Source organism: Cebidichthys violaceus, unplaced genomic scaffold (genome assembly GCF_023349555.1).
Source record: "Cebidichthys violaceus isolate CVI_PGR_0920_01 unplaced genomic scaffold, fCebVio1.0.p SCAF_74, whole genome shotgun sequence".
Taxonomy (NCBI): domain Eukaryota; kingdom Metazoa; phylum Chordata; class Actinopteri; order Perciformes; family Stichaeidae; genus Cebidichthys; species Cebidichthys violaceus.
Genome location: NW_027176958.1, coordinates 632,358 through 646,272, shown reverse-complemented (window position 1 = coordinate 646,272; position 13,915 = coordinate 632,358). Strand labels below are relative to the sequence as shown.

At 42.1% G+C, this 13,915-nt stretch overlaps 2 protein-coding genes across 2 annotated transcripts; both read left to right on the top strand.

Annotated features, from left to right (window-relative positions):
* The first annotated feature begins 2,187 nt into the window (after positions 1 to 2,187).
* rgrb (retinal G protein coupled receptor b) lies at positions 2,188 to 6,788 on the top strand. Its single transcript, XM_068736964.1, has 7 exons — positions 2,188 to 2,591; positions 2,884 to 3,040; positions 3,874 to 3,995; positions 4,983 to 5,136; positions 5,223 to 5,340; positions 5,586 to 5,699; positions 5,988 to 6,788. Exons 1-7 carry the CDS (start codon positions 2,516 to 2,518, stop codon positions 6,126 to 6,128), a joined length of 882 nt encoding a protein of 293 aa, XP_068593065.1. The 5' UTR covers positions 2,188 to 2,515; the 3' UTR covers positions 6,129 to 6,788.
* A 4,377-nt stretch (positions 6,789 to 11,165) lies between these two features.
* On the top strand, positions 11,166 to 13,608 carry slc18a3b (solute carrier family 18 member 3b). The gene has a single exon (XM_068736944.1). The coding sequence runs from the start codon at positions 11,673 to 11,675 to the stop codon at positions 13,239 to 13,241; it is 1,569 nt and encodes a 522-aa protein (XP_068593045.1). The 5' UTR covers positions 11,166 to 11,672; the 3' UTR covers positions 13,242 to 13,608.
* Positions 13,609 to 13,915: the final 307 nt, after the last annotated feature.

The following is a 13,915-nucleotide window of genomic DNA, read 5'->3' as shown; positions in this document are numbered from 1 at the left end:
GTGAGAATAATTTAAATTATTCAGATTACTCATATACTATTATTAAACTGTATTATTAGTAGTAAACCTGCAGAGCACATTGTGTGTGACACATTGTGGATGACTCGCTGTCACAGTCTCTGTGGGTTTTTTTTTTCACAGGTGCGGAGGTTTAAAGACACGGCTGTCCGGCGGGATCTCAAAGCCTTTAATCCAGTCATCGCTCCGTCTCTTATTAATACATCTTTGTTCTATTTTCTTTCAGGGGGGCTGTCCCAGGAAAGTGAAGGTATTTGAAAGAGTATATGTTCCCCTGATAAAGACGGGCCTCTGTCAGTGTAAAAGGAGTGAAAATCCCTTTATTTGGAGGAAGTGGAATGGTTGAAAAATGAATAAAATCTTCCAAAATGTGTATCTCTAATCTGAGAAATGGTCATTTGTAGAACACTCATTATGTCAAAAATGATAAACAAGGCTGGGTTTTTTTGGGCTGTTTTAAAGTACTTTTTAAAGTACAGAAAAAATCCTTTCAGTGTTAATGTGGGATATTACTACTTAAAGTAATGTGTCAACTTGTATCCACTTTTATGTACCTTATATACTTGTAACTGGTTTGAAGTAAAGATCATCATGTGTAATAAAGAAGTACAATATTTCCCTCTGAAATGTAGAGAAAGCAAGATTAAATGAAAATACTGAGTACATCAAAATGTACTTCAGTGCAGTACTTAGTAGTAAATGTGTTTTGAGCAAAGTACCTTGTGTCAGATAAAGTGGAATACAAGTTACAATATCTCCCTCTGAGTGTTCCATACCTGGAAATTATATTTAAGTACATAAAGTCATTGCATTACTTCTCGTTTCTGATGTACTGATGGTACTTTTAGAGAAATAAAGAAAAGCATGTACTTCACTGTTTCATCTTGATCTTGATCTTCAGACTACGAAAGAGATTTCAACAGTAAAACCTTTGTTTCATTGCAGAACCAGCAGATTATGATTGTGTAATTACGCGTTGGCCAATGCATTAATGTGTAAACACTGCAAGGGTGCAAGCGCTTTGGAATACAAATATCACAGACAGGGTGTTCAGGTCGCTTTCAGTTGTGACTTTTATTCTCACAATGTTTATTTGTGGCTAGCCGCTCACTAAGTCTGTATTAATTAAGAAGTTCAATGAGGTCCTGATTTCATTCAGTAAACTAAGGCTTCATGGAGCTGACTTTTATTTTGAAAGGATATAGCTTTTTGGTCCACTGTCTATCAATACAAAGTACAGACAAGAGAGAACCAAAACTCTGACAGAAAACACAAAGCGAACAAAGATTACAATTGATACCCGTTGATAAATCCTCCACGTTCACGTTCTCCGTGACGATTTCTGCGCTGAGCTTTCAGTCAGGACAACATGGGCAGTTTGAGAAAAGGGTATTATAAGTCTATTGGGACACGTCGTTACTTCATAGTTAATGAGTTTTTGGTAATCTGTGGGCAGATTAGTGGTGCAATCAGACTCGGCCCAAATGTTACATTTTTAAATGTTCAGGCTGCCCTCGTCTTTTGGGGTTATTCATGAGTAAACGAATGAGGTTGTGATGCTTTCACTGACTTTTTAATTGACCTTTCAAACTTAATTGCGTAGTCATTTGTCAGTCAGGTGTAAAGATCTGGTGGTTGGATCTGAGTGCCTTTTATTTTACATGCATTGTTGATGATCCGAGGAAGTTTTTAAGTTAACAGGGACAAAGCTGTACACGGTGTAACCTTGAGAGTGAGAGCAGAGTCTGACTCACGTTTATGCTACATAACATACAACTGAACTTGTATCTGTGTATACACATACGTGTGCAATTCAAAGTGACGTATTCACAATTTTTATGTAGAGGAATTCTGCAAAAAAATAAACAAATTTGCTGTCAAGTCAATGTTACGTATAAAAGACCCAAATCACACATTTGCATCAGACAAGGGACATAAATAACAATAGATGCTGCTGTAATTTAAATGTAATTATACACAATGGTATCGTTCCATCATAGGCTCTTCATTTCAGAAATGTCAATAATCAAATTTTAAATAAATAACCACTAGAAAGTGTGTGCTGTGGCCTATATCTGAGCGTTAACGTCGATGATCGTTATTAACGTTGGTCAAAAACAACATTTCCCATGTCTCCATGTTTTCCTCCTCACCGTCAGATGAGTCAAAAGAAAGGAGTTAAAGGAAACGCTCTGTTGAGTCTGCAGCAGAGGCCTTAATCAATCTGACAAAAGCGCAAACTCTCCATCAAAGAGTTGCGCACTATTGTCGCTCGTGAAGTTGCAAGAAGTCTGACAGAAGTCCGCTCGTTAGGACATTCTTCGGGGGATTTCAAAAGTGGGGTTTTACTAAGATTAGTGTCTTTGTGCTTGTTCACGTGAAAGAGCCTTTATAAGGCGACGTGTTGTGCGGAGACGTTGAGGCGCCTCACAACAAGAAAAAAGGACAACTTGAGCTCGTGCTAAAAAATTGAAAAAAAGTTTGCGCAGTTTCAAACATGGCAGCGTTTACGTTACCGGAGGGGTTCACGGACTTTGACATGTTTACGTTCGGCTCTGCACTTCTGGTCGGGGGTAAGTTCACCGAGATTACCGGAAGACTAGAATTAAAGAGACAGTTCAGTCTAAAAAAAAAAAAAAAGATGATAAATGCATCTTAAATTATGACAAAAAAAACCCATTGCATGTTATTTTTCTCATTGTCATGTGATTGCAAATTTAAGTTAACCTTGCATACATTTGTGGATATATATATATATATATATATATATATATATATATATATATATATATATATATATTCAGGCTGATAACAAATGTCATAGCAGAAATTAAAGGGGCATTTCTCGTCTTATTGTTCTTTCAGGCATGCTTGGATTCTTCCTCAATGCCATCAGCATCGTGTCTTTCCTCACCGTGAAGGAGATGAGGACTCCCAGCAACTTCTTTGTGTTCAACCTTGCTGTGGCTGACATCTGTTTGAATATTAATGGCCTCACGGCTGCGTATGCGAGCTACCTCAGGTATCAGACAGAGGACACACTGAGGGTTTAAAGGAGTTATTCTGTACCATGGTGGGGTTTCTACATTTCTTTAGGCAATAAAAAAAGAAAAGGCTTAGTATTTGGTGTCAGCCAACGGATTGCACAAACTAACTAAGCCTTTGGGTTCATAATCCACAATCCACTTGATTCGGTGTGTAAAGTTCAGATTTTACAATCAGATCGGTTGGAAGTTATCCAACGTGAATTTTAATTAAAATGTAGCAACATTTAAATATTTAAACCTCAAATATATTTAGTGGTTTCTAACCTGTGTGTCGCCAAGGCTCCTACTGGCCCCCTTATTTCTCCCGCGCTCTGGTGAATGTATTAAGCACACATTTATTTAGTCAAATGAAGCATGAAAGCAGAATAAACTGAAATAACAAAAGGCCTTAGAACCAGATTGTACCGTCATACTGGTGCATATAGTATCAATAACAATAGCTTGCTTCAATAATCCAGCCTTTTGGCTATTGGGAAGATAAATCAGATGTTTAACAAATATATTATTCTGACATTGGAGTTTTACCTCTTCAGGATATCTGAGGAGGGCACATCACTCTTTGGTTTAAATGCTCACAGCTCATCTTCAAATGTGACCTACATATGTGAGGGGCTGTGGATGGGACTGACTCGGTCACATGCTAGAAAGGTCGGGAACCAGACTCAGCCGTGTGAAATCATGCTGTTTTAAAACAAATGTAATCAAAATGCTTTTACAGCCTGATGTAGGCGTGATGATAACAATACTGGGTTTAGGCAGAAGTCATCAACATGGTGGAATATGACTCACGTTTTACTGTCTTTTCTAGATACTGGCCATTTGGTCAAGATGGATGTGCCTATCACGGTTTTCAGGGCATGATATCGGTCCTGGCGTCCATCAGCTTCATGGGTGTCCTCGCTTGGGACAGATATCACCAGTACTGCACCAGTAAGTACAACAGATCACCAGTACTGCATCAGTGAGTACAACACATCACCAGTACTGCACCAGTGAGTACAACACATCACCAGTACTGCACCAGTGAGTACAACACATCACCAGTACTGCACCAGTGAGTAAACATATCACCAGTACTGCACTAGTGAGTACAACACATCACCAGTACTGCACCAGTGAGTAAACATATCACCAGTACTGCACCAGTGAGTAAACATATCACCAGTACTGCACCAGTGAGTACAACACATCACCAGTACTGCACCAGTGAGTACAACACATCACCAGTACTGCACCAGTGAGTACAACACATCACCAGTACTGCACCAGTGAGTAAACATATCACCAGTACTGCACCAGTGAGTAAACATATCACCAGTACTGCACCAGTGAGTAAACATATCACCAGTACTGCACTAGTGAGTACAACATATCACCAGTACTGCACCAGTGAGTAAACATATCACCAGTACTGCACCAGTGAGTACAACACATCACCAGTACTGCACCAGTGAGTAAACATATCACCAGTACTGCACCAGTGAGTACAACATATCACCAGTACTGCACTAGTGAGTACAACACATCACCAGTACTGCACCAGTGAGTACAACATATCACCAGTACTGCACCAGTGAGTACAACATATCACCAGTGAGTACAACATATCACCAGTACTGCACCAGTAAGTACAACACATCACCAGTACTGCACCAGTAAGTACAACATATCACCAGTACTGCACCAGTGAGTACAACACATCACCAGTACTGCACCAGTGAGTACAACATATCACCAGTACTGCACCAGTGAGTACAACACATCACCAGTGAGTACAACACATCACCAGTACTGCACCTGCTTTTGTTTTTGCAGCAGAAATAGCAGAGAAGCGTCATCACGCGCATCATTAGCTGTCGCCAAACAAACAATATATGAAACGTCAACTCACGTCCAGCGTTCTTCTTCATCCTGCAGGACAGAAGCTCTTCTGGAGCACTACTTTGACGATGAGCGGCATCATCTGGATTCTTTCCATCTTCTGGGCTGCCGTTCCTCTCATGGGATGGGGCGTCTATGACTTTGAGCCTATGAGGACTTGCTGCACGCTGGACTACACCAGAGGGGACAGGTAGAAATATAGGAATGATGCTAAAACTGGAATGTTATTTTCATCACTATCAGTTCATCATTTTCCTATGAATCTCTTTTCAACAGGGACTACGTGACCTACATGCTGACTCTGGTGTTGCTCTATCTGATGTTCCCAGCTTTCACCATGTTGTCGTGTTACAATGCCATCCACAGGCACTTCAAGAAGATCCATCACCACAGGGTAAACGTGCACGAAAGGACAGTCTCGACTGACTTGTTCAAGCTGCTCCTGCAGTACACAGTGTTCTATTGTGGTTGTCGTATTTGGACATGTTACCAGCTCCTGGAGTTGAGTGTGTTCCCTGACATCTAACCATAAAAAAGGAGGCTGCTATCTTAGAATGTTTGTGTTGGAGTCACTAAAATCTAAATCCACCACATTGCATGTGTCATATCCGCAGTAACACAATGCACTTTGTTCCCCAGTTTAACACCAGTATCCCCTTGAGGGTAATGCTGATGTGCTGGGGCCCCTACGTCCTCATGTGCATCTACGCCTGCTTTGAGAACGTGAAGGTCGTATCGCCAAAGCTGAGAATGGTGAGCAATTGTTTAGTTTAATTCAATCCAACAGTTTGTGGGGAAATAGAGTCAAAATGATGAAAAAGGAAGCAGGTTAAACTTAGTTCAAAGGAGAATTAGTAGTTTATTTAATCTGGCTAAACCGTCGGCGTGTTTACAACCTTTTGACTGCAGGCTTTGTTGTAACAATGCCGGTGTGTTCCTACACCGGCAGTTACTTGAAAAAAAACAACATACGAGACCCTCGAGACTATCCTTTGAATCAAGTACCTATACATGATGCAAATCCTTGTTTTGTGCCCGCAGGTGCTTCCAGTCCTTGCAAAGACAAATCCCATCTTCAACGCTCTCCTCTACTCATTCGGAAACGAGTTCTACCGGGGCGGCGTGTGGCACTTCCTCACCGGGCAGAAGATCGTCGATCCGGTGATCAAGAAGTCAAAATAAAAAGGAAACTCAATACGTCGTCGTCAGATCATCGTTTGCTCTGGTGTTGTCGACATCAACGAGCCCTTTAGGTGTCTGTACAGTTGGTCTGTGTTCACATGTGGACGGTAGCCGAAACTCAGGACAATCTCTACATTTGGAGCCTGATGCTGGATTTGTGTAAATCTACAAAAATGTTTCAAATCACTGCATAATTTCTACATTTGTCTTTAAAAAAAAAAAAAGCTGCACTGCTACTCCGTCCGTGTTAGACCACTTACAATAAACACATTGTGTTGCTGTGGTTGATCTTCTACTGTATGCGTCATCCACTTTAAAGTGTTGAATAACTGAGCCGATGTAACTAAGATTTCTACAATTGACAGTTTGAGATAATGTAACTTCTATATACGGTAAGAAAAGCCGTCACTGTGTTAACACTCTTATTATGCAATAGTCAGCACTTGAGGCAAAGTGAACTTCATGAACTCATTTCAAAGTAGGTGATTGTTGAAATAGCGTACACTGATGAATAAAGAGGTAGATTGTGTGCTAGAGCTCAAAATGAGAATACGCAGCTGGACCGACACGGAGCATATTAAGGAATTCAATCTCTAATGAAACCATAGTCATGTCAGCCATTAATAACACCAGCATTAAAACGTTCTGTTGTACCCATTTCCTTAGATTACAGTCTGTCTTTTGTGTGAGTCACATTAAAAGAAAGCGTGAACGGCGTCGGCGAGAGCACAGAAGATACAAGACGACAGCACTTTGATCTCTGCGCTCCAGAAATAAGCTTCCGTTTCTCTGACCTCACATGCGACTGTGACGCTCCTGCCGGGCAGGTGTCAGAGGGTGAAATCCTCTCACCGTCGAAGGCAAGACGAGTCGACAAATACTCCTGTCGTCTCCCTGGAATACAAAAAAAATAACACATTCATTTCACGTTGTATCGAATTCTTGGATAGCAGCGTTATCGGCGTGTAGCATCCGTGATACACTGTCGAGGAAAAGCAATTCAAAATGATCAGTGCATGAATGAAGGGCTTTACATGGCCGGAGGGGAAGTGTGTGTGGTCTCTGTGGTCTGGAAATAACAAAGATGGGACAGAAAAGCTGAATCACTTTGAACTTGAAAAGTCAGTTCACACGTTCATGTTACCTACGGGATGAATTGCTTTATTTTCTTCTTGATCCCCTGAGTTGTAAACCGGCGCCATTCATCATCAGATCAAACTGTTAATTTGTCCTATATACTTATATACAACAACAACAAAAAAGCAACAGTTAGCATGCTAATCTAAACATAGCAAACATGTAACCTGCTTAGCATATTGACCTTACCATTCAACTCGATGCACCTCCGTGCTCAGGTAGGGCCTCACTGACCCTTGAGCACGGCTGTAGACTCTCGTTATGTTACAACAAGTAGAATCTTTGGATTTTGTATTTATTATTTCTTTCCAAATGTGTTGAAGTCTGTGTTAATAAGAAACTGAACGTTTCTGGTGTGATATATTTTGAATTGTTTTTTCCAAACAATACGAAACAAACAACATTTGTTTGCCCTGACAGGACAAGGGTCCTTCCAGCCTCTCAAGGATATATATATATTAAATTGTATTTCTCCACCGTCCCCATGTTTCATGAGGTGGCTAAACGAAATTCTTGTATTGTTTAAGATGGAACAGATTCGTTTTAGCACACGGAAGTCACAGAACGATCTCCCTAAACCTGACTGTAGAGCTCTTTGCCGCAACGTTAAACTCGGCCTTTTCCCTGCATGCTGACAAAAAGAAGACTCCACTAGTCGTCAGCTGACTCATGGACTCTTTAGTGTCCTTGCAGCACACCAAACTAGCTGTTCTCATTAGCAGGCATTATCATGTACTTCCTCATAAACTCTTGCTGCTCCTCATCCATTCGGGCTGATCAGGGTTTTACCCGGGAAAGACTGAGGAATCCGACAGATTAGCATCAGGTTCTTGGGAACAGGCGGCCCCATTGATTGACAGCTGATTACGAGACAAGTGTTTTGCCGACCAGCGCTCTAAATCGGTCACAGCTGTAGATAGGAGAGACAGTAATAGCAACAAGCTCACAGGAACAACTTGTCTGAGAGAGACACACGGAGTCTTTCTCACAACACATTTTGCTTGAAAAGTCTGTCAACAACCCTCTTCATTTCGTCGAGTCAGCATTTAGATTACCATCCATGAGGTGAAGGTGTTCCCGTCTGTGCCTGAATAGAGACCATAGGTGTGTTAAATCGAATGCTAGTCACAGACAGATGGTGTTAAAGACAAAAGAATAGAGGAAAACATCTGTCACAGAAAGGAGGAAGAGAAGAGGGGAAAGAAATGCACTCTGCAAGGGTGAAACAAGCTCCGGTGGCTCTAAATCGTTCCACTAATAAACACCAGGAAAACCCTTTAATATTTCATATTTTATCAACTTCAACTGTCCAATCAAACAGTACAAACACTCGTACACATATAGAGCGGTTTCCTGGCCTTCTGCACACTGCAAGGACTACAACTCAGCTGTAGAAATAGTGAAATGATGGCACAATAAATAGAAGTATGATTGTTTTACCTTAATTTTTACATGAGCCTCATGATATCTCCTAAAAGCCCCCAAATTCTGAGAAACAATATTGAGAACATGACGCTCTGTGTGATAGCTACAGCCCTAAAGAACTATGACATAATAACAGACATTCACCGAGTAAAAAGGTGAAGCAGAGGTCGATTGAGGGACACGGTGTTTTACGTAAATTCCCTCGTTAATTATTAACTTTGTATTGGCCCACTAAACACAATGGATGTTAAATAATAAATAATCTATGCGAGAGTTGCTCAGAGAGAACCCTGCAGCAGACGTCACACGTTACAGTCAACAGGTCAGATTAGACGCCACATGACAAAAACAAAGACCTTACGTAACACCGCACACGTCTGTTCATAATCCAAAACCATTTCTCTTTCAACCAGCTAGATATTTAGATTTCAACACGTCAACAAATTGTGTCACATGTGACACACATCTCCTGTGGATTTTTTTTTTTTCTTGAATTAATATTAAAAGGATTGTTTTACAGAGTATAATCTGGATTAGAATATATTTGCGTCACAGACGGCTTTCCTTCTGGCCTCATCGGTTGAACACGTCTCACAGCGTCTTCCCACCGTCCACGTCTCACATCTGACACTACGACCTCCAGATTATCAATGTAGTCACTTACATCTCAGCACTGTCACTCATATAAAATCTGTATATTCAAAAAATACTGGAGTGTGTTTTTCTAACGGCTGCTGCTGTGCCAAGCCGCTCTCATTAGTGAAATTGGGCAGTAATGTGCTGTGATGTGTTAATCCTCCTGTCGGCGTATTAATGTTGCCTTTTACTGCATCAAATAATCCACTGAACACCCTGGAAACACCCATCCGCTGTCTGCTGAGATCATCATCCAATATTTAAATAATAGTGCAGTTTGTACATTCTGTACTCGTATGCATCCAAATTGAAGAGTTTGTCATGCAGGATAAGATAGGCCTGTTGAATTGATCTTTTCACAACTATTACTGTTGTAAACCAGCATTTAATATCGTTTTATAGCACCAGAAACATAATGTGTTTACTTCTAAACTTAGATTGGATCACTGACGTTCATTTAAATAACTTGTTTTAGGTGTAGCGTCAGAAAAAAGAGGTTATAGTCCTGGTTTTTGAGGGGGTTTTTTGGAGTCTATGTTTTACAGTCGGATCATGGATTAACCATTTATCATTAAGTCTTCACTGCCCTCTACTGGCGAATGAGAACAGTTCTATAGTTCAATAGTTTTAGATAACAGTTAATTCATTTATTTTTATTACCAAGGCTTGAATACTCTTAATTTGCTGGAAAATAAAAATGATGTAGTTTTGCTGTTGTTTTTTTTCCTAACGCATAAATATGCGTTTAATATGAATAACAAAAAGAATCATCAACAAAAACCTCAGACTAAACTGTAAATGATGAGCAGCACATAGGGCGCAGTGGTTGTAATAATGTAAAATATTTACTGACTACTTCATGGACAACATCGCTGAGTAATGACATGATTTTTGTTTATGGAGGTTGTGTGCACTTGTGGATTTTCACCACACGGTGTCGCTGTTGTCTTTGTGTTAAATCTTTCCCCACATCTCCGTTCTGTCGGGCGCGATTCCATCTCCGGACATAACAGCTGAACGCAATAGGCTTTCTATGTTATCACACTTTAGTGTTGTTATTGATGTGATTTGGTTTCTTGGATACATTTTAACCAAGTATAAAAAAATGTTTGTTGTCTTTTCATTTACGAAGTAAGAGACAATCTCCTCGGCTGTTCGGGTGCTGTCCAAAGCCTCGTGGTGCTGAAAGCTCTCCAGCTCGTGCTGCATTCGCTTATGAGTTCTTGTCTGGAACACATAAAAAAAAAAAAAAGAAAGCCTTTCACGCAGCTATGAATGTAATGAATTGGATATTTGATTGAGTTTTAATATGTTCATTTCTATAAACATCCATGTTTATGGACACTCGTTGGCGAGAAGTGAGTTTATAGTTGTTTTATTTTTGCTTGCAGTGTTTTAAGTCCTCTTTAGATGTTCTTCTATAGGCTATTACATCTGTGTGCATGCGCACACTTACACTTTTTTTAATCAGTTTGTGTTTGTATCTCATCGTGAGGTTAATATCGGATCTTCTTTGTAAAATATGTATTACTCAAGATGTCCCAGCTTTTACATGTCTGTGGATTCATACAGAATGATTGAAGAATAACCAAATAACCAAAGTCAAGAGTCACACACTGGACATTCGGAACGAGAAAGCCTCTTTTTCTTTTCCAGGCTCTTGTAGAGGGGGGGTTGTGTGATGTGGTGCTCATTGGCTCTTATTGGTTGAAGTGATTGCTGCCATGGATGGAAATTAACATAAAGGAGGCAAGTGGCGAAGGGATCCACTTGGGGGCAAGCTGGTGATGCGTCACAGCTCTTGGTGAAAAGAGGAGACAAAAAAAAGGGACTAAAATAGCGCCGAACCTGCGGGTTTAATGTGCACCAATGGCCACGAAGTCACTCGTGGTCTCAGAGCTCGCGCGCAAAAGTGCCACAGGTGATAGGAGGAATGGACACAGAGATGAGAGAGTTCGAGTGCCCTAGGTGTTGCAAATAAGTAACCAAATTCGCTCCAAACAAGCTTTTGCCATGTGAGATTAGCGAGCGAAACTTCTGCACGGTTGCAGGAATTCAACGACTTCACCACGTCACTTCTCGGGAGATCATGAAACAGCATCGGATGTGGCTGCGGCGAAGACACCTTGAGAAAACTGAGGAAAAACCATCTTCACCGATGAGGCAGCGCCGAGTTCCCCTTCGCCTCTCCCTTTACGCACAGGCGAGGTGAGGACGGAGAGCATGACATCAATGTAGAGGAAAAACACCAATGAGTCATCCGAGGTGTTAAAAGATCGGCAGCAGACGGGAGAAGCACAACTACAATTTTTTAATCGAAAGTCCTTAATAAAAAAGAAGCACATCATGGATGGAGAAGGAAGATCGTCCGGGCTGGTCAAATCAGCCGCGGTGAAGCTGTCCGAGATGAGCGAAAGAACCAAGGAGCTAGGCACCGCGATGAAGGATCCTCATCGGCAAAGACGGATCATATTAGTGATCGTCTGCGTGGCTCTCCTGCTGGACAATATGCTCTACATGGTAATCGTGCCAATTATTCCAGACTATCTTGCCGAGCTGGAGAGCGAGCAGTCGGAGCACGTCCACGTAGTGATGCACCGCAACTCTTCATTCAACAGCACGAGCCAAGACAAAAGCAACAAGAACAACTTAGATATCCAGATCGGAGTACTTTTCGCGTCCAAAGCCATCCTGCAGCTGTTAGTTAGCCCGCTGTCGGGAACTTTCATAGACCGGGTTGGATATGACATTCCACTTCTAATTGGTCTGAGCGTAATGTTCGTGTCCACCTGCATATTTGCAATCGGGGAGAACTACGCGACGCTCTTTGTGGCCAGAAGTTTGCAGGGTCTGGGGTCGGCTTTCGCGGACACCTCTGGCATCGCGATGATAGCCGACAAATACACGGAGGAGTCGGAGAGGAGCACGGCGCTGGGCATCGCCCTGGCGTTCATCTCTTTTGGGAGTCTGGTGGCGCCTCCATTTGGGGGCATCCTGTACGAGTTTGCGGGCAAGAAAGTGCCCTTCATCGTGCTCGCCTGCATTTGCCTGGCGGACGGCTTTCTGCTGCTGACTGTGATCAAGCCGTTCTCCAACAGGACTAGAGAGAACATGCCAGTCGGCACCCCCATATATAAACTCATGGTTGACCCGTACATAGCTGTGGTGGCCGGCGCGCTGACGGTCTGTAACATCCCCCTGGCCTTTCTCGAGCCCACCATATCCAACTGGATGGAGACCACCATGCACTCCACTCAGTGGGAAATGGGGCTCACCTGGCTCCCAGCCTTCTTCCCTCATGTCCTCGGCGTGTACATGACAGTTAAATTGGCAGCTAAGCATCCAAATTTGCAGTGGTTCTACGGAGCTTTAGGTATGGTTATCATAGGAGCGAGCTCCTGCACAGTCCCTGCATGCAAAACTTTCGGGCAGCTCATCGCCCCGTTGTGCGGCATTTGTTTTGGCATCGCACTGGTAGACACTGCCCTGCTGCCGACACTTGCATTTCTAGTCGACGTGCGTCATGTTTCAGTGTACGGTAGTATTTATGCCATAGCAGATATTTCCTACTCTGTCGCGTACGCTATGGGTCCTATAGTAGCCAGCCAGATTGTGCACAATCTCGGGTTTGTACAGCTTAATTTGGGCATGGGCCTCGTCAATGTGCTTTACGCGCCAGCCCTGTTGCTGCTGCGCAACGTGTGCCAAATGAAACCGTCCCACTCAGAGCGAGATAACCTCTTGGAGGAAGCTCCGCAGGGGCTGTACGATACGATCAAGATGGAGGAGAGGAGGGCTAAAAAGAAGGGCTACCGTTCGGCGGGGAATTGCCTTGCAGTAGATGAAAATGGGTTTGACAAATTCAGAGCACAGCGGTCCGTGTCAGAGGAGTCGTCCGGTCCGGAGTACACTTAGCCCGGCCACACGCTCACCGCCCCCCTCCCCTCCCCCCCGAAACATTCCCCAGGAGAGATTTGGAGACGAGGCAGGTTATAGTCAAGTAATTTAAACTTTTATGTAAGTACCGATGTGCAAATATAAAGACCCAATCACCAAAATCATGGTGTGACCCGCTTTTATCGTTTCTTTTTGACTGTGATTTCATTGTGTCGAACACGTCTATGTAGCGTTTGTCATGGACGTATAACTGGAGTTTTGTGCGAGATCTATCAGCTACCGTTGTGTATCACTATTGTAAAAAAAGATATAAATAGATAAATGTACGCACAATACTATATGGGACCAACTATATGCAGCACATTTCCTCCCCCCCCCCCCCCCCCCCCCCTCCTTACACACAAAAAAAAATAGCCTATATTTTTAGTCTCTGAAGAAACTTTTTTTACTTGCACATCAAAGGCCTGATTTTCCTTTTTAAGTTGTTCAAAAAAAAAAATCGTGAATTTTGATTTTGTAACAAGTGGGCCTGTTTGAAATGTTTTTTTTTTTGTTGTTTTGGAATTAAATGCATCATAATAAATGGATTTTGTACATATGTGGATATGTGCACAATGTAAATGGTTAAAGCATACGTGGACCTCTACAAAGTACGTGTGCGTTTGTTTGTGTGTGTGTGTGTGTGTGTGTGT